General features: G+C 51.5%; 1 protein-coding gene across 1 annotated transcript in view; it reads right to left on the bottom strand.

Annotated features, from left to right (window-relative positions):
- The window catches only part of LOC147112212 (protocadherin-16-like), a 222,783-nt gene that overhangs the window by 195,424 nt on the left and 6,010 nt on the right, over positions 1-21,349 (bottom strand). The window contains exon 2 of the mRNA XM_085998329.1: positions 16,159-16,347. Within this exon, the coding sequence (XP_085854455.1) occupies positions 16,159-16,347 (189 nt within the window). The remainder of the gene's footprint in view (positions 1-16,158; positions 16,348-21,349) is intronic.

The raw sequence follows: 21,349 nt of genomic DNA, 5'->3' as shown, positions 1-21,349 counted from the left end.
GGGGATTATTGAGGGCAGCTCCAGCCCCTGGCGAGCCCAGGTTGTGGTCGTTAAGACCGGCGAGAAACAACGCCTGGTCATCGACTACAGCCAAACAATAAACCGCTACACCCTGCTGGACGCCTACCCACTCCCCCGCATAGCTGACATGGTCAACCAGATCGCGCAGTACCGCGTCTTTTCGACCATTGACCTGAAATCAGCGTACCACCAGCTCCCCATCAGCCCTGAAGACCGCCAGTATACTGCTTTTGAGGCAAACGGCCGCCTCTATCACTTCCTTAGGGTTCCCTTCGGCGTTACCAACGGGGTCTCCGTCTTCCAAAGGGAGATGGACCGGATGGTCGATCAAAACGAGCTGCAGGCCACTTTCCCTTACCTAGATAATGTGACCATCTGCGGCCATGACTTGCAGGACCATGACGCAAACCTCGAGAAATTCCTCCGCACCGCCCAACTCCTGAACCTGACATATAACAAGGAGAAGTGCATATTCCGCACAGACCGCCTCGCCATCCTTGGCTGTGTTGTAGAACACGGGGTCATCGGTCCCGACCCGGACCGGATGCGTCCCCTTATGGAACTCCCACTGCCCCACTGCCTAAAAGCTCTGAAGAGGTGCCTAGGGTTTTTTTCCTACTACGCTCAGTGGGTCCCCTACTATGCAGACAAAGCCCGTCCGCTGATCAAGTCCACCTCTTTTCCCGTGACGGCAGAGGCCCGCTTAGCCTTCCACCGTATCAAGGAAGACATTGCCAAAGCCACCATGCATGCAGTGGACGAATCCATCCCCTTCCAGGTGGAAAGCGATGCGTCCGACTTCGCTCTGGCCGCCACCCTTAATCAGGCGGGGAGACCTGTGGCATTCTTCTCACGAACCCTCCAGGGCCCGGAGACCAGACACTCCGCGGTCGAGAAGGAGGCCCAGGCTATCGTGGAGGCTGTGCGTCATTGGAGGCACTACCTGGCCGGAAAACGATTTACCCTGCTCACTGACCAGCGTTCAGTTGCTTTTATGTTCAACAACAAGCAGAGGGGCAAAATCAAAAATGACAAGATCTTGAGGTGGAGAATCGAACTTTCCACCTACAATTACGAGATCTTGTACCGGCCTGGGAAGCTCAATGAACCCCCAGATGCCCTATCGCGTGGCACCTGCGCCAGCGCGCAGATCGATAGGCTGAGGGCCCTCCACAATGACCTCTGCCACCCGGGGGTCACCAGGTTCTTCCACTTCATCAAGGCCCGCAACCTGCCTTACTCCATTGAGGAGGTCAGGACCATGACCAAGAACTGCCAAGTCTGCGCTGAGTGCAAACCGCACTTTTATAGACCAGACAGAGCCCACCTGATAAAAGCCACTCGCCCTTTCGAACGCCTGAGCGTCGATTTTAAAGGGCCTCTCCCCTCCTCCGACCGCAATGTGTACTTCCTCAACATCATTGACGAGTACTCCCGGTTCCCGTTCGCTATCCCCTGCCCGGACATGACCAGTGCCACGGTCATTAAATGTCTGAACAGCCTCTTCACCCTGTTCGGTTTCCCCAGCTATATCCATAGCGACCGGGGCTCATCGTTTATGAGCGACGAACTCCGCCAGTACCTGCTCGCTAGGGGTATAGCCACAAGCAGGACCACCAGTTACAACCCCCGGGGGAACGGACAGGTGGAAAGAGAGAATGCAACTGTTTGGAAGGCTGCCCTACTAGCCTTAAAGTCTAGGGGCCTTCCGACCTCCCGCTGGCAGGAGGTGCTCCCCGATGCGCTCCACTCGATTCGGTCACTTCTCTGCACTGCCACCAATGCCACCCCTCACGAGAAAATGTTTGTCTTCCCAAGGAAGTCCACATCGGGGACATCGTTACCGCCATGGCTGACGTCCCCAGGGCCGGTACTACTGAGAAGACACGTGAGGGCCAATAAAACGGACCCCCTGGTCGAGAGGGTCGACCTCCTCCACGCCAACCCCCAGTACGCTTACATTGCGTACCCGGACGGGCGGGAGGACACAGTCTCCATACGAGACCTCGCACCCTCGGGGACCGCTGTAACCCACTACCCATTACCACCCCCCCCCACGACCCGATATCCAACCCCAGCAGCCGGCTCGCCTTGGACCGTCACCCACGAGGACTACACTCCAGGGCCCCAGCCTACACGGGACGCGACGCCGGAAGCTCCACCACCCCTGCCGTCGCCACGTCGATCACAGCGGCAGACAAGACCTCCGGAGAGACTCCAATACACGAACTTTTAAATACACTTCACCCCGCCGGACTCATTTCTAAACAAGGGGTGAATGTGGTAAACCACTGTCATACCTGTCTGTGTCTGTATGTGTATTCCACTAGGTACAGGTCTGGACATGCCTCGGCTGACTCCTCCCACTATTCCAGGTATATAAGTGACTACCTCCCAGTCCCTTAGTATTCTGGACGGGTCGACCACTCGAGACTAGACCTTCATTCTTTAGTTAATAAAAGCCTGATTGTTACTCGCTCAACTTCAGTCTTTTGAGTAATTGATGGCGCATCACCTGCACGCTAACTTTTTGTGTTTCATGCACAAGGACCCCGGGTCCATCTGAACTGCAGCATTTTGTAATCTCTCTCCATTTAAATAATAATTTGCTTTTTTATTTTTCCTGCCAAAGTGGATAACTTTGCATTTTCCCACATTATACTCCATCTGCCCAATGTTTGCCCACTCACCTAGCCTGTCTATATCCCTTTGCAGATTCTTTGAGCCCTCTGCACAACTTGCTTTCCCACCCATCTTTGTATCATCCATAAACTTGGCTACATTACACTCGGTCCCTTCATCCAAGTCATTAATGTAGATTGTAAATAGTTGAGGCCCCAGCACCGATCCCTGTGACACCCCACTAGTTAACGTTTGCCAACCGGAAAATGACCCATTTATCCCAACTCACTGCTTTCTGTTAGTTAGCCAATTCACTATCCATGCTAATATATTACCCCCAATTCCGTGAGCTCTTATCTTATGCAGCAACCTTTTATGTGGCACCTTATCGAATGCCTTCTGGAAATCCAAATGCACAACATCCACTGGCTCACCTTTGTCCGCCCTGCTCGTTACATAAGAACATAAGAACATAAGAAATAGGAGCAGGAGTAGGCCATACGGCCCCTCGGGCCTGCTCCGCCATTCAATAGGATCATGGCTGATCCGAATCTAGACTCACGTCCACTTCCCTGCCCTCTCCCCGTAACCCCTAATTCCCTTATCTGCTAGGAAAATGTCTATCTCCGTTTTAAATTTATTTAATGTTGCAGCTTCCACAGCTCTCTGGGGTAGCAAATTCCATAGATTTACTACCCTCTGAGTGAAGAAGTTTCTCCTCATCTCAGTTTTGAAAGGGCAGTCCCTTATTCTAAGATTATGCCCCCTAGTTCTAGTCTCACCCATCAGTGGAAACATCCTCACCACATCTACCCGATCAAGCCCCCTCACAATCTTATATGTATTGATAAGATCGCCTCTCATTCTTCTGAACTCCAATGAGTAGAGTCCCAACCTACTCAACCTTTCCTCATACGTCAACCCCCTCATCTCTGGAATCAACCGAGTGAACCTTCTCTGAACCGCCTCGAGAGCAAGTATATCTTTTTGTAAATATGGAAACCAAAACTGCACGCAGTATTCCAGGTGTGGCCTCACCAATACCCTGTATAACTGCAGCAAGACTTCCCTGTTTTTATACTCCATCCCCCTTGCAATAAAAGCCAAGATTCCATTGGCCTTCCTGATCACCTGCTGTACCTGCATACTAACTTTTTGTGTTTCATGCACCAGGACCCCCAGATCCCTTTGTACTGTAGCACTTTGCAGTTTCTCTCCATTTAGATAATAACTTGCTCTTTGATTTTTTCTGCCAAAGTGCATAACCTCACACTTTCCAACATTATATTGCATCTGCCAAATCTCTGCCCACTCACTTAGCCTGTCTATGTCCTTTTGCAGGTTTTTTATGTCCTCCTCACTCACTGCTTTCCCTCCCATCTTTGTATCGTCGACAAATTTGGATATGTTGCACTCGGTCCCTTCCTCCAAATCGTTAATATAGATTGTAAAGAGTTGGGGTCCCAGCACTGACCCCTGCGGAACACCACTAGTTACTGATTGCCAGCCTGAGAACGAACCATTTATCCCAACTCTTTGTTTTCTGTTAGATAGCCAATCTTCCACCCATGCCAGTATATTACCCCCAATCCTGTGATTTTTTATCTTGATCAGTAATCTTTTGTGTGGAACCTTGTCAAATGCCTTTTGGAAGTCCAAATACACTACATCCACTGGTTCCCCTTTATCCACCCTGTATGTTACATCCTCAAAGAATTCGAGCACATTTGTCAAACATGACTTCCCCTTCGTAAAACCATGCTGACTCTGTCCTATTAAATTGGGCCAGAAATTCCAGGCCAGAAGCGTGAGTACGGTTGGGTTACTCACGCATCTGGCCGTTGGAAATGCCGGCGCTCAGCAGGAACAGCACATGCGGGGAACGCCGGCATTTCCAGACCCGAGGTCTATTCACAGCGCGTGCGACTGCACAGGCAGCGCTTGCGCAGTGAACTTTGTAGATTTCACTGATGGATTCAGTGAGGGTAAGTCCCTAGAACTTACACGTGAAAAAAGCAAGTGTAAAGTTGTTCATTGGCTGGGGAAGGAGATATATTTTATGGAGGAGCTTATGAAATGCAATATTTAGGTTTGGGAAAGGGAGGGAAGTTATTTTAAGAAATTTTAAGTAAGTTTTAAACTTTAATTTTTTTTTTTTTAAACGGGTTTTCAGAACGGTAGGTAGAAGGAGCAATTGTGGCTGTGTGAATGGAATGTGAGAATGAGTTATGTATGTATGTCCACATATATTCCTTTACGTATATGTATGTATGTTTTATATTCCTTTACTAATGTGTATGAATGTATACTTTTAATTATGATTTTCCAATAAGTTACTTTCTCTGGAAGTCATAATTAAATAATACATTCATACACATAAGTAAAGGAATATATACATAACACGCAAAGGAATATATACAGACATACATACTTTCAGAAGCTCCACGATAAGAAATATCTTCCTCCACAGCCTCTGGAGCAACTGTACCCATGCTTTTTTCATGTGTAAGTTGTGATGACTGGACCTCACTGAAAGCATTAATGAAAGCGGCGAATTATACTGCGCACGCGCTGCCTGTGCAGTCGCACGCGTTCTGCCTCTGAACCCCTTCGTTCAGAGGACAGGAAATGCCGGTTTTCCCCACATGCACTGTGCATGCTGAAAACCGGCATTTCATCCGGCCAGATGCGTAAGTACCCCGACCGTACTAGCGCATTTGGAAGGGAATTACTGGGCCAACATTTTACATGTCAATAAAATAAAAAATTTAACAATTGCACGACTTGCCCCCTCGCATCTGCGACTGAGGGTCCAAGGAGGTGCATTGCGCAAGAGGTCATCATCGTACGTATCCTCACACTGTTCCCTTTGGGGAACTGTATGAAGTGGTGGAAGGATTTATGGCCGTGATTAACGCTCATTCCGTGACCGTAACCATCTTTGAACCAGCCATTAGGGTGGTTAGTCCTATGGCGGGAGGGTTTTACGGGCTCCCACAGCCCATCTGAGGGGGGGGGGGCCACCAACACCCACGGACGCAAGTATCCCGCTGGATGTCCACCCAGAATTTAAAGTTGGAGCTCCGACTCCACTTGCCGGGACTGTCTGGAGTGGGGTTTGTTGTGTATGTAACCTGTTCCACCTTACGAGAGCTTAAGCCTGTTCCACCTTAAGAGATGTAGGCCTAGAAATTGGGTTTTGGCTTAGCCAGGGCTTTAGCGCCGGAAGTTAGTGCCGGCGCTAAGTCCCCTGCGCGCGCCAAAAATTCAGTGGCGCCGTGCCCAAATGGCTGCCGGCGCTACTGAAGGGTCTTTGCGGCGGTACATCGGCGCTAACTGCCGTTTCGCGCCGCAATTCCGGCGCTGCGGCACCCGATGCGGTGCGGCAGGCTGGGGAAGTGCAGGCCTCCTCCTTCCGTTAAGGAGGAGCTGCCTGCACCCGGCCGCGGCCCGCGCAAATCTGTTTAAAAATGAGCCCGGCACCTCGGACAAGTGCCGGGCTTGCATCTGTTCCGGGGGGGGGGCGGGGAGAAGTCCGGGGAGGGAACTGCGGGCAGGCGGCCGGCGGGAAAGCGGCCGGCCGCCGCGGGGCCTTTAATGCGCCGGCGCAAACACGTGTTGGACTCTGTTGCCAGAGTCTTAGTTGCGGCTGCCACGGGCGAGGCGGCCGCAACTGAATTTCGGCGCTGGGGCCCGTCGGCATGGCAACCGGGACGCTGCGCACACCGATGACGTCATCGGTGCCGGCGCAACGCTACCGGTGCAACGCTGCTTTAGGGCCCCAGGGAATTTTTCAACTGGCCATAACTCTGGCGCTAGTCCCTCTAGCGCCTCAAAAGCGGCGCTAAGGCTAGTGAATTTCTAGGCCGTAGTACTTTCTCAGGCTGCTGTAGACGTAATACCGGGGGTGAACACACCGGTATATAAGCACTGTGCAGTAATCTTGTATTCAGTATAGTCCCTACCTCCAACCAGTAAAGACCTGTTTGAGTTATACGTTTAAGTCTTTGTGTTAATTGTTCAATACAATACACATACTTAACACTAAGACTTAAACGTATAACTCAAACAGGTCTTAACACTAAGACTTAAACGTATAACTCAAACAGGTCTTTACTGGTTGGAGGTAGGGACTATACTGAATACAAGATTACTGCACAGTGCTTATATACCGGTGTGTTCACCCCCGGTATTACGTCTACAGCAGCCTGAGAAAGTAGTACATCTCTTAAGGTGGAACAGGCTTAAGCTCTCGTAAGGTGGAACAGGTTACATACACAACAGGGTTCAAAACCCTACTCCTTCTGGCCCAGCGGCGGGGATGCTTACTGCTACGCAAAAGGCCCACTCCGCACAAAAGGTGACACCCATGCGTTTCCTGCGTCTTTTCCCTCCCCGTGACTGGAGCCCTATGCTGCCATTTCACGTTGCTAATTGGATTGGGCCTTTGTCATAGCGGTATGATCCCCGCCGCTGGGCCAGATCAGGGTAGGGTTTCGAACCCCGCTCCAGACAGTCCCGGCAAGTGGAGTCGGAGCTCCGGCTCTAAATTCTGGGCTGACATCCAGTGGGATATTTGCGTCCGTGGGTGTGGGTGGCCCCCCCTCCTTGTATAGCTTGTGGGAGCCCGTAAAACCCTCCCGCCATAGGACTAACCGCCCTAATGGCTGGTTCAAAGATGGTTACGGTCACGGAATGAGCGTTAATCATGGCCATAAATCCTTCCACCACTTCATACAGTTCCCCAAAGGGAACAGTGTGAAGACACGTATGACGACGACATTGCTAAATAAATAAATGGAATTTAAAAAATTCTTTTAGGGCTTTTAAAAGTCTTTAAATTGCTTTAATTCTCTTTAAAACTACTTCAGATTACTCAAAATAATGTAAACATTTTAAAAAGTTTATAAAAGTTACCAAAATCTTCAAAAAACTTCCAAAAACCTATTTAAACTGCTGCTTTGCATGTAAAAATCCTTAGCAGCTTGACAGAAACATTGGGGGCGTGTCCAGTGAAACTGAGACCTCAAGGGGCGTGTCTCACTTACACTGCACGCTCCTGGCTTCGCGCTGGCTGCACTCCTGGGCGGCGTGACGTCATACGCTGCCCGGGAATGTGCTTTCTATTTCTGCAAGTTCAGGCGTCCCAGAAGCTGATCGGCACGAGCGCGGGGTAAGTGCAAATACGGGGCTTGCACGCGCTGCAAGCCCCGTTCTGGAATTTCTGGGCCAATATGTTTATCCAAATGCTCTGTTACTGTTTCCTTAATAATGGACTCCAACATTTTGCCAACCACAGATGTTAGGCTAACTGGTCTATAGTTTCCAGCTTTTTGTCTACTTCCCTTCTTAAATAAGGGTGTTACATTAGCAGTTTTCCAATCTGCCGGGACCTTTCCTGAGTCCAGGGAGTTCTGGAAAATAATCACCAATGCATCCACAATCCCTACTGCCACTTCTCTCAAGACCCGAGGATGTAGGCCATCAGGTCCGGGGGATTTATCCGCCTTCAGTCCCATTATGATACCTAGCACAAAGGAAGTTGGCTGTGGTTGTTGGAGGTCATTCATCTCAATCACATGACATCACTGCAGGAGTTCCTCAGGGCAGTGTCCTAGGCCCAACCATCTTCAGCTGTTTCATCAATGACCTTCCCTCCATCATAAGGTCAGAAGTGGGGATGTTCGCTGATGATTGCACACTGTCCAGCACCATTCGAGACTCGTCAAATACTGACGCAGTCCGTGTCCATATGCAGCAAGACCTGGACAACATTCAGACTTGGGCTGACAAGTGGCAACTAACATTTGCACCACACAAGTGCCAGGCAATGACCATCTCCAACAAGTGAGACTCTAACCATCTCCCCTTGACATTCAATGGCATTACCATCGCTGAATCTCCCACTATCAACATCCTGGGGGTTACCATTGATCAGAAACTGAACTGGACCAGCCATATAAATACTGTGGCTACAAGAGCAGGCCAGAGGCTGGGAATTCTGCGGCGAGTGTCTCACCTCCTGACTCCCCAAAGCCTTTCCACCGTCTACAAGGCACAAGTCAGGAGTGTGATGGAATACTCTCCACTTGCCTGGATGAGTGCAGCTCCAACAACACTCAAGAAGCTCGACACCATTCAGGATAAAGCAGCCCGCTTGATTGACACTCCATCCACCACCTTCAACATTCACTCCCTCCACCACCGGCGCACTGTGGCTGCAGTGTGTACCATCTACAAGATGCACTGCAGCAACTCGCAAAGATGTGAAATATCTCCTTGAATGTAGACCACTGCTCTTGTACTGTCTTACACTTTAATCTGTTTTCCCAGTCCACTTTAGTCAATTCTACTCTCATACCTTCATAGTCTCCTTTATTTAAGCTTAGCACGCTGGTTTGAGTTCCAACTCTCTCACCCTCAAACTGAATTTGGAATTCAACCATATTATGGTCACTCAGTCCAAGGGGATCCTTTACTCGGATATTTTTTATTAATCCTGTCTCATTACACAGGACCAGACCTAAGGTTGCCTGCCTCCTGGTTGGTTCAGTTACATACTGCTCAAGGAACCCGTCCCTAATACACTCTATGAACTCTTCCTCAATGCTGCCATACCCAATTTGATTAGTCCAGTCAATATGAAAGTTAAAATCCCCCATGATTATAGCTGTTCCCTTATTACAAGCTCCAACTATTTCCTGATTTATACTCCGACCAACAGAGTTGCAACTGTTAGGAGGCCTATAGACTACGCCCACTAGTGACTTTTTCCCCTTATTATTCCTTATCTCCACCCAAACTGTTTCACTATCCTGATCCTTTGACCCAATATCATTTCTGACTATTGCAGTGATTCCATCCTTGATTAACAGAGCAACCCCACCTCCCTTTCCTTCCTGTCTGTCCTTCCTAATTGTCAAATACGTCAAATATGTTTAGTTCCCAGTCATGATTATCTTGCAGCCATGTTTCCGTAATGGCCACCAGGTCATACCCATGTGTAGTTATTTGCACCGTCAACTCGTCAATTTTGTTACGAATGCTGCATGCATTCAGATAAAGAACTTTCAAATATGTTTTCTGACAATTTATTCCTGCTTTTACCCCTTTTACTACTTTACCTTTTTCATTATACATTCTGTCCCTTCCTGACACGCTCTGGTTTTTAATTCCCCCACTGCTACCTTGCTCTATTGCCTTCTCTGCTGTCATTTTTATTTTTCGCTCTCTTAAAACCTCCCCCCCACTAATTAGTTTAAAGCCCTCTCTACAGCCCTAGTTATTCGATTCGCCAGGATTCTAGTCCCAGCACTGGCCAAGTGAAGTCCGTCCCAACGGAACAGCTCTCTCCTGTCCCAGTACTGATGCCAGTGTCCCAGGAAGCAAAACCCATTTCTCCCACACCAGTCTTTGAGCCACGCATTTAACTCTCTAATTTTATTTACCCTAGCCAAATTTGCACGTGGCTCAGGTAGTAATCCAGAGATTATTACCCTTGTGGTTCTGCTTTTTAATTTGGCCCCTAGCTGCTCAAACTCCCTCAGCAGAACCTCCTTCCTTGTCCTATCTATGTCGTTGGTACCAACATGGACCACGACAACTGGGTCCTCCCCCTCCAAGTTTCTCTCCAGCCCAGAGGAGATGTCCTTAACCCTGGCACTGGGCAGGCAACACAGCCTTCGGGACTCTCGCTCTCGGCTGCACATCCTCAAAGAACTCCAGCAAATTTGTTAAACATGACTTCCCTTTCATAAAACCATGCTGACTCTGCTTGACTGCATTATGATTTTCCAAATGCCCTGATACTGCTTCCTTAATGAAGGACTTCAGCATTTTCCCAATGACAGATGTTAGGTTAACTGGTCTATAGTTTCCTGCTTTCTGTCTCCCTCCTTTCTTAAATAGGGGCGTTACATTGATGGTTTTCCAATCTGCTGGGACCTCTCCAGAGTCCAGGGAATTTTGGTATATTGCAACCAATGCATCCACTATCTCTGCAGCCACTTTTTTTAAGACGCTAGGATGCAGGTCATCTGGTCCAGGGGACTTGTCAGCCTTTAGTCCCATTAGTTTGCCTAGTATTTTTTCGCTAGTGATAGTCATTGTTTGAAGTTCCTCCCTCCCTTTTACCCCTTGATTATATACTATTATTGGGATGCTTTTAATGTCTTGAGCCGTGAAGACAGATACAAAATATTTGTTCAAAGTCTGCCATTTCCTTGTTTCCCATTATTAATTCCCCAGTCTCATCCTCTAAGGGACCAACATTTACTTTGCCTACTCTCTTCCTTTTTATATACTTGTAGAAGCTCTTACTGTCTGTTTTTATATTTCTTGCTAGTTTACTCTCATAATCTATTTTCTCATTATTTATTATTTTTTTTGTCATCCTTTGCTGGTTTCTAAAAATTTCCTAATCCTCTGGATTACCACTAATCTGGGAAAATGTGAGGTTATCCACTTTGTTAGGAAGAATAAAAAAGCAAAATATTATTTAAATGGAGAGAGACTACAGAATGCTGCGGTACAGAGGGATCCGGGGGTCCTCGTACATGAAACACAAAAAGTTAGCATGCAGGTACAGCAAGTAATTAGGAAGGCAAATGGAATGTTGGTCTTTATTGCAAGTGGGATGGAGTATAAAAATAGGGAAGTCTTGCTACAACTGTACAGGGCTTTGGTGAGACCACACCTGGAGTACTGCGTACAGTTTTGCTCCCCTTATTTAAGGAGGGATATACTTGCATTGGAGGCAGTTCAGCGAAGGTTCACTGGATTGATTCCTGAGTTGATGGGGTTGCCTTATGAAGAAAGGTTGAGCAGGTTGGGACTATACTCATTGGAGTTTAGAAGAATGAGAGGGGATCTTATTGAAACATATAGGCCTAGAAATTCAGTGGGTTGCGCCACCAGTTTGCGCCCAAAGAGGGCACTCAGTGGCTTTAGCGCCACTGGCCACACCTCCCGCGATATTTAGCAGGGCGCTAATGGCGGCGTTAGCCTGTAGCGCTGCGCCGCCACCGATGACGTCATCGGTGTGCGCAGCGCCCCGCTCCTGCCCCGATGACCATATTTGGTCGCGCCCGCCTCTTTTACGCCGGTCGCAAATCGCGACCGGTTCACAGGGCCTACCTGTGGCGGTAGCGGCGCTAGTTAAGGTGGAGGTGCGGGGCGGCCGCTTTTTCGGCGGCCGCCTGCCAGCACCTCCGTCCCCGGCCTCCTAAACCGCCCCCCCGCGGCATTGCCGGCTGTTTCCCAAGAGCCCGGCACTTCTCCTTGGTGCCGGGCTCATTTGCCGGCACTCGCGAGCGGGGATCACGCTGTTGCAGGCACCTCCCCCTTAACAGTGGGAGGAAGGCCTGCAGTACCGCAGCGTGCCGTGCCGCAGCGTGTGGCGCTGCGGCCCTTAGCGCGCCGATATTCAGGGTGAGTGCCCCAAGCGGGGCACGGGGAGCCTCGAGTAGCGGCCCGCTTCCGTTTGGGGCACTGAAACTGAATATCGGGATGGCGCAAGTGGCTCCGCTCGCAGCGGTAATTCCGGCGCCCAGGCGAGCTTGGCGCCCCAAACGGCGCCCAACTGAATTTTTAGCCCATAACATTCTGAGGGGGCTTGACAGCTGTTTCCCTTCATGGGGGAATCTAAAACCAGGGGGTATAGTTTCAGGATAAGGGGTCGCCCATGTACGTAAACACACAAAGTGTGGTGATAAAGGTTGGTGAGCTACAAGCACAATTAGCTGTGTAACAATACGATATTGTGGCAATCACGGAAATGTGGCTTCAAAACGGTGAGGACTGGGCACTTAATATTCAAGGGTACAAGGTGTTCAGAAAAGATAGGGAAGGAAAAAAGGAAGGTGGGGTGACAGTGCTGATTAAGGAAGACATTGTAGTGTTGGAAAGGGAGGATGTCCCTGAGGGGACAAGGACAGAATCCATTTGGTTAGAGTTGAGGAGCAAAAAGGGTATAATCACGCTATTGGGGGTATTCTATAGGCCTCCAAATAGTATGGGGGAGGTAGAGGAGCAAATCTGCAGGGAATTTGCAGAGATATGCAAGTTAAAAGTCCATGGGATCCAGGGCAAAGTGTCAAGTTGGATTCAAAACTGGCTCACAGACAGGAAGCAGAGGGTAATGGTTGATGGGTGTTTTTGTGACTGGAAGGCTGTTTCCAGTGGGATTCGGCAGGGCTCAGCACTGGGTCCCTTGCTTTTTGTGGTATATATCAACGGCCTTGACTTGAATACAGGGGGTATTATTAAGAAGTTTGCAGATGATACTAAAATCGGCTGTGTGGTTGATACTGAAGAAGGAAGCTGTAGACTGCAGGAAGATATCAATAAACTGGTCAGGTGGGCAGAACAGTGGCAAATGGAATTCAATCCGGAGAAGTGTGAGGTAATACATTTGGGGAGGGCTAACAAGGAAAGGGAATACACATTAAATGGTAGGACACTGAGTAGTGTAGAGGAACAAAGGGACCTTGGAGTGCATGTCCACAGATCCCTGAAGGTAGCAGGCCAGGTAGATAAGGTGGTTAAGGCAGCATACAGAATGCTTGCCTTCATTAGAAACATAGAAACATAGAAGATAGGAGCAGGAGTAGGCCATTTGGCCCCTCGAGCCTGCTCTGTCATTCAATGCGATCATGGCTGATCATCCAAATTCAGTACCCTGTCCCTGCCTTCTCCCCATATCCCTTGATCCCTTTAGCCTTAAGAAATATATCCAACTCCTTCTTGAATATATTTAATGAATTGGCCTCTACTGCCTTCTGTGGTAGAGAATTCCACAGGTTCACCACTCTCTGGGTGAAGAAATTCCTCCTCATCTCTGTCCTAAATGGCTTACCCCTTATCCTTAGACTGTGACTCCTGGTTCTGGACTCCCCGGCCATCGGGAACATCCTTCCTGCATCTAGTCTGTCCAGTCCTGTCAGAATTTTATAAGTTTCAATGAGATCCCCCCTCATTCTTCTAAACTCCAGCGAGTACAAGCCCAATCGACCCAATCTCTCTTCATACGTCATTCCTGCCATCCCAGGTATCAGTCTGGTGAATCTTCACTGCACTCCCTCCATGGCAAGAACATCCTTCCTCAGATAAGGTTAGCTGTGGCATAGAATACAAGAGCAGGGAAAGGGAATACACATTAAATGGTAGGACAATGAGTAGTGTAGAGGAACAAAGGGACCTTGGAGTGCATGTCCACAGATCCCTGAAGGTAGCAGGTCAGGTAGATAAGGTGGTTAAGAAGTCATACGGAAAACTTGCCTTTATTAGCCGTGGCATAGAATACAAGAGCAGGGGAGGTTATGCTTCAACTGTATAAAACACTAGTTAGGCCTCAGCTAGAGTACTGCATGCAGTTCTGGTCACCACATTACAGGAAAGATGTGATTGCACGAGAGAGGGTACAGAGGAGATTTACAAGGATGTTGCTGGGAGTACAGAATCTTAGCTATGAGGAAAGACTGGATAGGCTGGGTCTGTTTTCCTTGGAACAGAGGAGGTTGAGGGGAGACCTTATTGAGGTGTATAAAATTATGAGAGGCCTAGATAAAGTGGATAGAAAGGACCTATTTCCCTTAGCAGAGGGGTCAAAAACCAGGGGGCACAGGTTTAAAGTAATTGGTGGAAGGTTTAGAGGGGATTTGAGGGGAAATTTCTTCACCCAGAGGGTGGTGGGGGTCTGGAACTCACTGCCTGAAAGGGTGGTAGAGGCAGGAACCCTAACCACATTTAAAAAGTACTTGGATGTGCACTTGGGATGTTGTAACCTGAAGGGCTACAGACCAAGAGCTGGGAAGTGGGATTAGGCTGGATAGCTCTTTGTTGGCCGGCGCGGACACGATGGGCCGAAATGGCCTCCTTCCGTGCTGTAAATTTCTATGATTCTATGATGATATTGAGGGACTTTAATTACCCAAATATCAATTGGGATGATGCTAGGGTAAAGGGAAAGGAGGAGGAGGAATTTCTGAAATGTGTTCAGGAGAATTTCCTTGACCAATATGTTCTTGGCCCAAATAGGAAGGAGGCAATGCTGGATCTGGTGCTGGAGAGGGAGGTGGGCCAGGTCGACCAAGTGTCTGTGGGAGAACACTTGGGTACGAGTGATCATCGTATCGTAAGATTTAGATTAGCAATGGAGAGGAGCAAGGAACAATCTAGAGTGGAACTTCTAAACTGGAATAGGGCTAACTTCAATGGGATGCAAAAGGATCTAGCCAGGGTAAAATGGAACCAAAGACTGACAAGAAAAACTGTAACAGAACAATGTCCCATCAAACACTCCCAGGGCAGGTACAGCACGTGGTTAGATACAGAGTAAAGCTCCCTCTACACTGTCCCATCAAACACTCCCAGGGCAGGTACAGCACGGGTTAGATACAGCGTAAAGCTCCCTCTACACTGTCCCATTAAACACTCCCAGGGCAGGTACAGCACGGGTTAGATACAGCGTAAAGCTCCCTCTACACTGTCCCATCAAACACTCCCAGGGCAGGTACAGCACGGGGTTAGATACAGAGTAAAGCTCCCTCTACACTGTCCCATCAAACACTCCCAGGGCAGGTACAGCACGGGGTTAGATACAGCGTAAAGCTCCCTCTACACTGCCCCATCAAACACTCCCAGGACAGGTACAGCATGGGTTAGATACAGAGTAAAGCTCCCTCTACACTGTCCCATTAAACACTCCCAGGGCAGGTACAGCACGGGTTAGATACAGAGTAAAGCTCCCTCTACACTGTCCCATTAAACACTCCCAGGGCAGGTACAGCATGGGTTAGATACAGAGTAAATCTCCCTCTACACGGTCCCATCAAACACTCCCAGGGCAGGTACAGCACGGGTTAGATACAGAGTAAAGCTCCCTCTACACTGTCCCATCAAACACTCCCAGGGCAGGTACAGCACGGGGTTAGATACAGCGTAAAGCTCCCTCTACACTGCCCCATCAAACACTCCCAGGACAGGTACAGCATGGGTTAGATACAGAGTAAAGCTCCCTCTACACTGTCCCATCAAACACTCCCAGGTCAGGTACAGCACGGGGTTAGATACAGCGTAAAGCTCCCTCTACACTGCCCCATCAAACACTCCCAGGACAGGTACAGCATGGGTTAGATACAGAGTAAAGCTCCCTCTACACTGTCCCATCAAACACTCCCAGGGCAGGTACAGCATGGGTTAGATACAGAGTAAAGTTCCCTCTACACTGCCCCATCAAACACTCCCAGGACAGGTACAGCATGGGTTAGATACAGAGTAAAGCTCCCTCTACACTGTCCCATCACACACTCCCAGGTCAGGTACAGCACGGGGTTAGATACAGAGTAAAGCTCCCTCTACACTGTCCCATCAAACACTCCCAGGGCAGGTACAGCATGGGTTAGATACAGAGTAAAACTCCCTCTACACTGCCCCATCAAACACTGACAGTCCCGGGATTACCGAAGCTCCGGCGCTGGTTGGATTGAATCTCCGCGTGTTGGTGATATTTCTTACCCCATCGACTGCTGTCACTGTGAACTCGTAATGATTGGGCCCCTCATCCCGGTCCAGCTTGTTTGTGGTGCAGACCTGCCCCGTGCGTTGGTTGATTGTAAACTGAGTTGGGGCCAAGCTGCCAATCCCAGAGCCAATGGAGTACGAGATGGTCCCAAAACCTCCGCTGTCAGCATCTGTGGCCGAGACCTGTGAGGAGCAAATGAACGAGAGTGTGAGGATCAGGATCATGTAGCGGGAGGATTGGACACACGCTGCTGTCCTTCCTCCTCCCCATCTTAATCTGATATCAAATCATCCTCTTCATTGTTAAAGAAAAATGCACTGTTGCAATCACCTCCCTCAGATCTGCCCTTTAGTGCAGAAAAACATTCCAGGGCGCTTCACAGGTGTGGGACGGGGGGAGTGTGGGGTGGGGGGAGTGTGGGGCGGGGGGAGTGGTGCGGGGGGAGTGTGGGGCGGGGGAGTGTGGGGCGGGGGAGTGTGCTGCGGGGGGTGTGTGGGACAGGGGGAGCATGGGACGGGGGGAGTGTGGGACGGGTGGAGTGTGGGATGGGGGGAGTGTGGGGCGGGGGGAGTGTGCTGCGGGGGGAGTGTGGGGCAGGGGGAGTGTGGGACGGGGGAGTGTGGGGCGGATGGAGTGTGGGGCGGGGGGAGTGTGGGGCGGGGGGAGTGTGGGGCAGGGGGAGTGTGCTGCGGGGGGAGTGTGGGACGGGGGGAGTGTGGGACGGGGGAGCGTGGGATGGGGGGAGCGTGGGATGGGGAGAGTGGGACGGGGGGAGTGTGGGGCGGAGGGAGTGTGGGACGGGGGAGTGTGGGACGGGGGAGTGTGGGACGGGGGAGTGTGGCGGGGGAAGTGTGGGACGGGGGAGTGTGGGACGGGGGAGTGTGGGGCGGGGGGAGTGTGGGGCGGGGGAGTGTGGGACGGGGGAGTGTGGGGCAGGGGGAGTGTGGGACGAGGGGAGTGTGGGACGGGGGAGTTTGGGACGGGGGAGTGTGGGATGGGGGAGTGTGGCGGGGGGAGTGTGGCGGGGCAGTGTGGGACGGGGGAGTGTGGGGCGGGGGGAGTGTGGGACGGGGGAGTGTGGGACAGGGGAGTGTGGGGCGGGGGAGTGTGGGACGGGGGGAGTGTGGGACGAGGGGAGCGGGGCGGGGGGAGTGTGGGGCGGGGGGAGTGTGGGGTGGGGGAGTGGGGCAGGGGAGTGGGGCGGGGGAGTGGGGCGGGCGAGTTTGGTGTGGGGGAGTTTGGGGCGGGGGGGAGTGTGGGGCGGGGGGAGTGTGGGACGGGGGAGTGTGGCGGGGGGAGTGGGACAGGGGAGTGTGGGGCGGGGGGAGTGTGGGAACGGGGGGGAGTGTGGGACGGGGGAGTGGGGCGGGGGGAGTGTGGCAGGGGGAGTGTGGGGCAAGGGGAGTGTGGCAGGGGAGTGGGACAGGGGACTGTGGGATGGGGGAGTATGGGACGGGGGGAGTGTGGGGCAAGGGGAGTGTGGCGGGGGGAGTGGGACAGGGGAGTGTGGGATGGGGGAGTATGGGACAGGGGGAGTGTGGGGCAAGGGGAGTGTGGCGGGGGGAGTGGGACAGGGGAGTGTGGGATGGGGGAGTATGGGACGGGGGGAGTGTGGGGCAAGGGGAGTGTGGCGGGGGGAGTGGGACAGGGGAGTGTGGGATGGGGGAGTATGGGACGGGGGAGTGTGGGACGGGGGGAGTGTGGGACAGGGGAGTGTGGGACGGGGGAGTGGGGCGGGGGGAGTGTGGCAGGGGAGTGTGGGACGGGGGGAGTGTGGGACGGGGGGAGTGTGGGGCAAGGGGAGTGTGGCGGGGGGAGTGGGACAGGGGAGTGTGGGACGGGGGGAGTGTGGGACGGGGGAGTGGGGCGGAGGGAGTGGGGCAGGGGGAATGTGGCAGGGGGAGTGTGGCCGGGGGATAGAGTATAGGATGAACAAGAGGGAAGTGGGGAGGGTCACTGACTGTAGAAGCATGGGCAGAGAGTGAGAGATGTGGGCAAGGTTGAGGCTGGAGCAGTGACCAGCTCACCCAGCAGATGATGAGCTTGTGTCGTGCCCGGGAAGTGGAGTGAGGGGTTTGAACAGTCTTGCAGATTTACGGGGGAACATTGACAGATTTAGCCTCTGGGTTGAGATACACAACAGGAAAGGTCAAACTGCACAGAATGTTAACATAACTACTGCAGTGAGGAGCCAGCACAGACGCGATGGGCCGAATGGACTCCTTGGTTCTAGGGCCCTACAAGAAGTAACTGGGTGGGTGACTGGCTGTGGTCTCCCCACTGCCACATTCACAGGGGACAAGAAACCGTTTACTGTGCATCTGGTCCCAGCACCGTGACTGAAAGCCCAGCAAAGATAGTCCGAGAATCTGAGGTAGGGTACTTTAGCCCAGGCAGCATCACCACACCCCAACCACACCCCACCTCCAGTCCTTGGGAATCTGGGCTAGGCTCCCGAGAACTGGACCCACAATCTGAATGGACGAGAGTGTCAGATCCTCGCATGTGAAGCCTTCACTGTGGGGTCAGGGTTCAACAGCTGTGTGATTACATGGACTGAGGTCCACTCACTCAATCTGCTCACACCGCAGGAAGACCAAAATATACAAAGACAAGGAAGGTCCTTGGGAGCGCCTTTCATCGGCCAGCTCGGGTGGGTTAGGCCCAGACACCAGCTCAGACTTGGCATCACTGGCCCAAGCAGTTTACATTCCCTCCATTACCGGCAGAAATAGCAGCCTCGAAAACAGCCAGATCATCAGAAGAATTTCAGCAGAAATCCAAACGCTCGCAGTTCTGTTTAAAAAGCATGAAATGTTTGTTTAATCAGATTGCAGCTGGTTCATCTCCTGAAACTGGCCATTTTACAAAAAATATACAAACAAACAAGGACCCTTAATCCTGGGACTGGTGGATACATGATAGGATTCAGCTGTCTGGTTGGGCTAAAGTGGATTAAAGTCTTAATATTGTTTCAAGTTCTTCCACAGTCACTCCCAGTGTGAGTTTCCTCACTCCCAGTGTGAGGTTCCTCACTCCCAGCGCGCATTTTCACACTCCCAGTGTCAGTTCCCTCACTCCCAGTGCGAGTTTCCTCGCTCCCAGTGTCAGTTTCCTCATTCCCAATGTGAGTTTCCTCACTCCCAGTGCGAGTTTCCTCACTCCCAGTGTCAGTTTCCTCACTCCCAGTGTCAGTATCCTCACTCCCAGTGCGAGTTTCCTCACTCCCAGTGTGAGTTTCCTCACTCCCAGTGCGAGTTTCCTCACTCCCAGTGTGAGTTTCCTCACTCCCAGTGTGAGTTTCCTCACTCCCAGTGTCAGTTTCCTCACTCCCAGTGCGAGTTTCCTCACTCCCAGTGCGAGTTTCCTCACTCCAAGTGCGAGTTTCCTCAGTCGCAGTGCGAGTTTCCTCACTCCCAGTGTCAGTTTCCTCACTCCCAGTGCGAGTTTCCTCACTCCCAGTGCGAGTTTCCTCACTCCCAGTGTCAGTTTCCTCACTCCCAGTGCGAGTTTCCTCAGTCGCAGTGCGAGTTTCCTCACTCCCAGTGTCAGTTTCCTCACTCCCAGTGTCAGTTTCCTCACTCCCAGTGCGAGTTTCCTCACTCCCAGTGCGAGTTTCCTCACTCCCAGTGCGAGTTTCCTCACTCCCAGTGCGAGTTTCCTCACTCCCAGTGTCAGTTTCCTCACTCCCAGTGTCAGTTTCCTCACTCCCAGTGCGAGTTTCCTCACTCCCAGTGCGAGTTTCCTCACTCCCAGTGCGAGTTTCCTCAGTCGCAGTGTGAGTTTCCTCACTCCCAGTGTCAGTTTCCTCACTCCCAGTGCGAGTTTCCTCACTCCCAGTGCGAGTTTCCTCACTCCCAGTGTCAGTTTCCTCACTCCCAGTGCGAGTTTCCTCAGTCGCAGTGCGAGTTTCCTCACTCCCAGTGTCAGTTTCCTCACTCCCAGTGCAAGTTTCCTCACTCCCAGTGTGAATTTCCTCACTCCCAGTGTGAGTTTCCTCACTCCCAGTGTCAGTTTCCTCACTCCCAGTGTCAGTTTCCTCACTCCCATTGCGAGTTTCCTCACTCCCAGTGCGAGTTTCCTCACTCCCAGTGTGAATATTCCTCACTCCCAGTGCGAGTTTCCTCACTCCCAGTGTCAGTTTCCTCACTCCCAGTGCGAGTTTCCTCACTCCCAGTGAGTTTCCTCACTCCCAGTGCGAGTTTCCTCACTCCCAGTGCGAGTTTCCTCACTCCCAGTGTCAGTTTCCTCACTCCCAGTGCGAGTTTCCTCGCTCCCAGTGTCAGTTTCCTCACTCCCAGTGCGAGTTTCCTCACTCCCAGTGCGAGTTTCCTCACTCCCAGTGCGAGTTTCCTCGCTCCCAGTGTCAGTTTCCTCACTCCCAGTGCGAGTTTCCTCACTCCCAGTGCGAGTTTCCTCACTCCCAGTGTGAGTTTCCTCACTCCCAGTGTCAGTTTCCTCACTCCCAGTGTCAGTTTCCTCACTCCCAGTGTCAGTTTCCTCACTCCCAGTGCGAGTTTCCTCACTCCCAGTGCGAGTTTCCTCACTCCCAGTGCGAGTTTCCTCACTCCCAGTGTCAGTTTCCTCACTCCCAGTGCGAGTTTCCTCACTCCCAGTGCCAGTTTCCTCACTCCCAGTGCCAGTTTCCCCACTCCCAGTGCGAGTTTCCTCACTCCCAGTGCGAGTTTCCTCACTCCCAGTGCGAGTTTCCTCACTCCCAGTGCGAGTTTCCTCACTCCCAGTGCGAGTTTCCTCACTCCCAGCGCGAGTTTCCTCACTCCCAGCGCGAGTTTCCTCACTCCCAGTGCGAGTTTCCTCACTCCCAGTGTCAGTTTCCTCACTCCCAGCGCGAGTTTCCTCACTCCCAGTGTGAGTTTCCTCACTCCCATGTGTCAGTTTCCTCACGCCCAGTGCGAGTTTCCTCACTCCCAGTGCGAGTTTCCTCACTCCCAGCGCGAGTTTCCTCACTCCCAGTGTCAGTTTCCTCACTCCCAGTGCGAGTTTTCTCACTCCCAGTGTCAGTTTCCTCACTCCCAGCGCGAGTTTCCTCACTCCCAGTGTGAGTTTCCTCACTCCCATGTGTCAGTTTCCTCACTCCCAGTGCGAGTTTCCTCACTCCCAGTGCGAGTTTCCTCACTCCCAGCGCGAGTTTCCTCACTCCCAGTGTGAGTTTCCTCACTCCCA

This window comes from Somniosus microcephalus, chromosome 10 (genome assembly GCF_052327205.1).
Source record: "Somniosus microcephalus isolate GS21.2 chromosome 10, FLI_Smic_1.0, whole genome shotgun sequence".
Classification (NCBI taxonomy): domain Eukaryota; kingdom Metazoa; phylum Chordata; class Chondrichthyes; order Squaliformes; family Somniosidae; genus Somniosus; species Somniosus microcephalus.
This window is presented reverse-complemented; position numbering and strand designations above follow the sequence as displayed.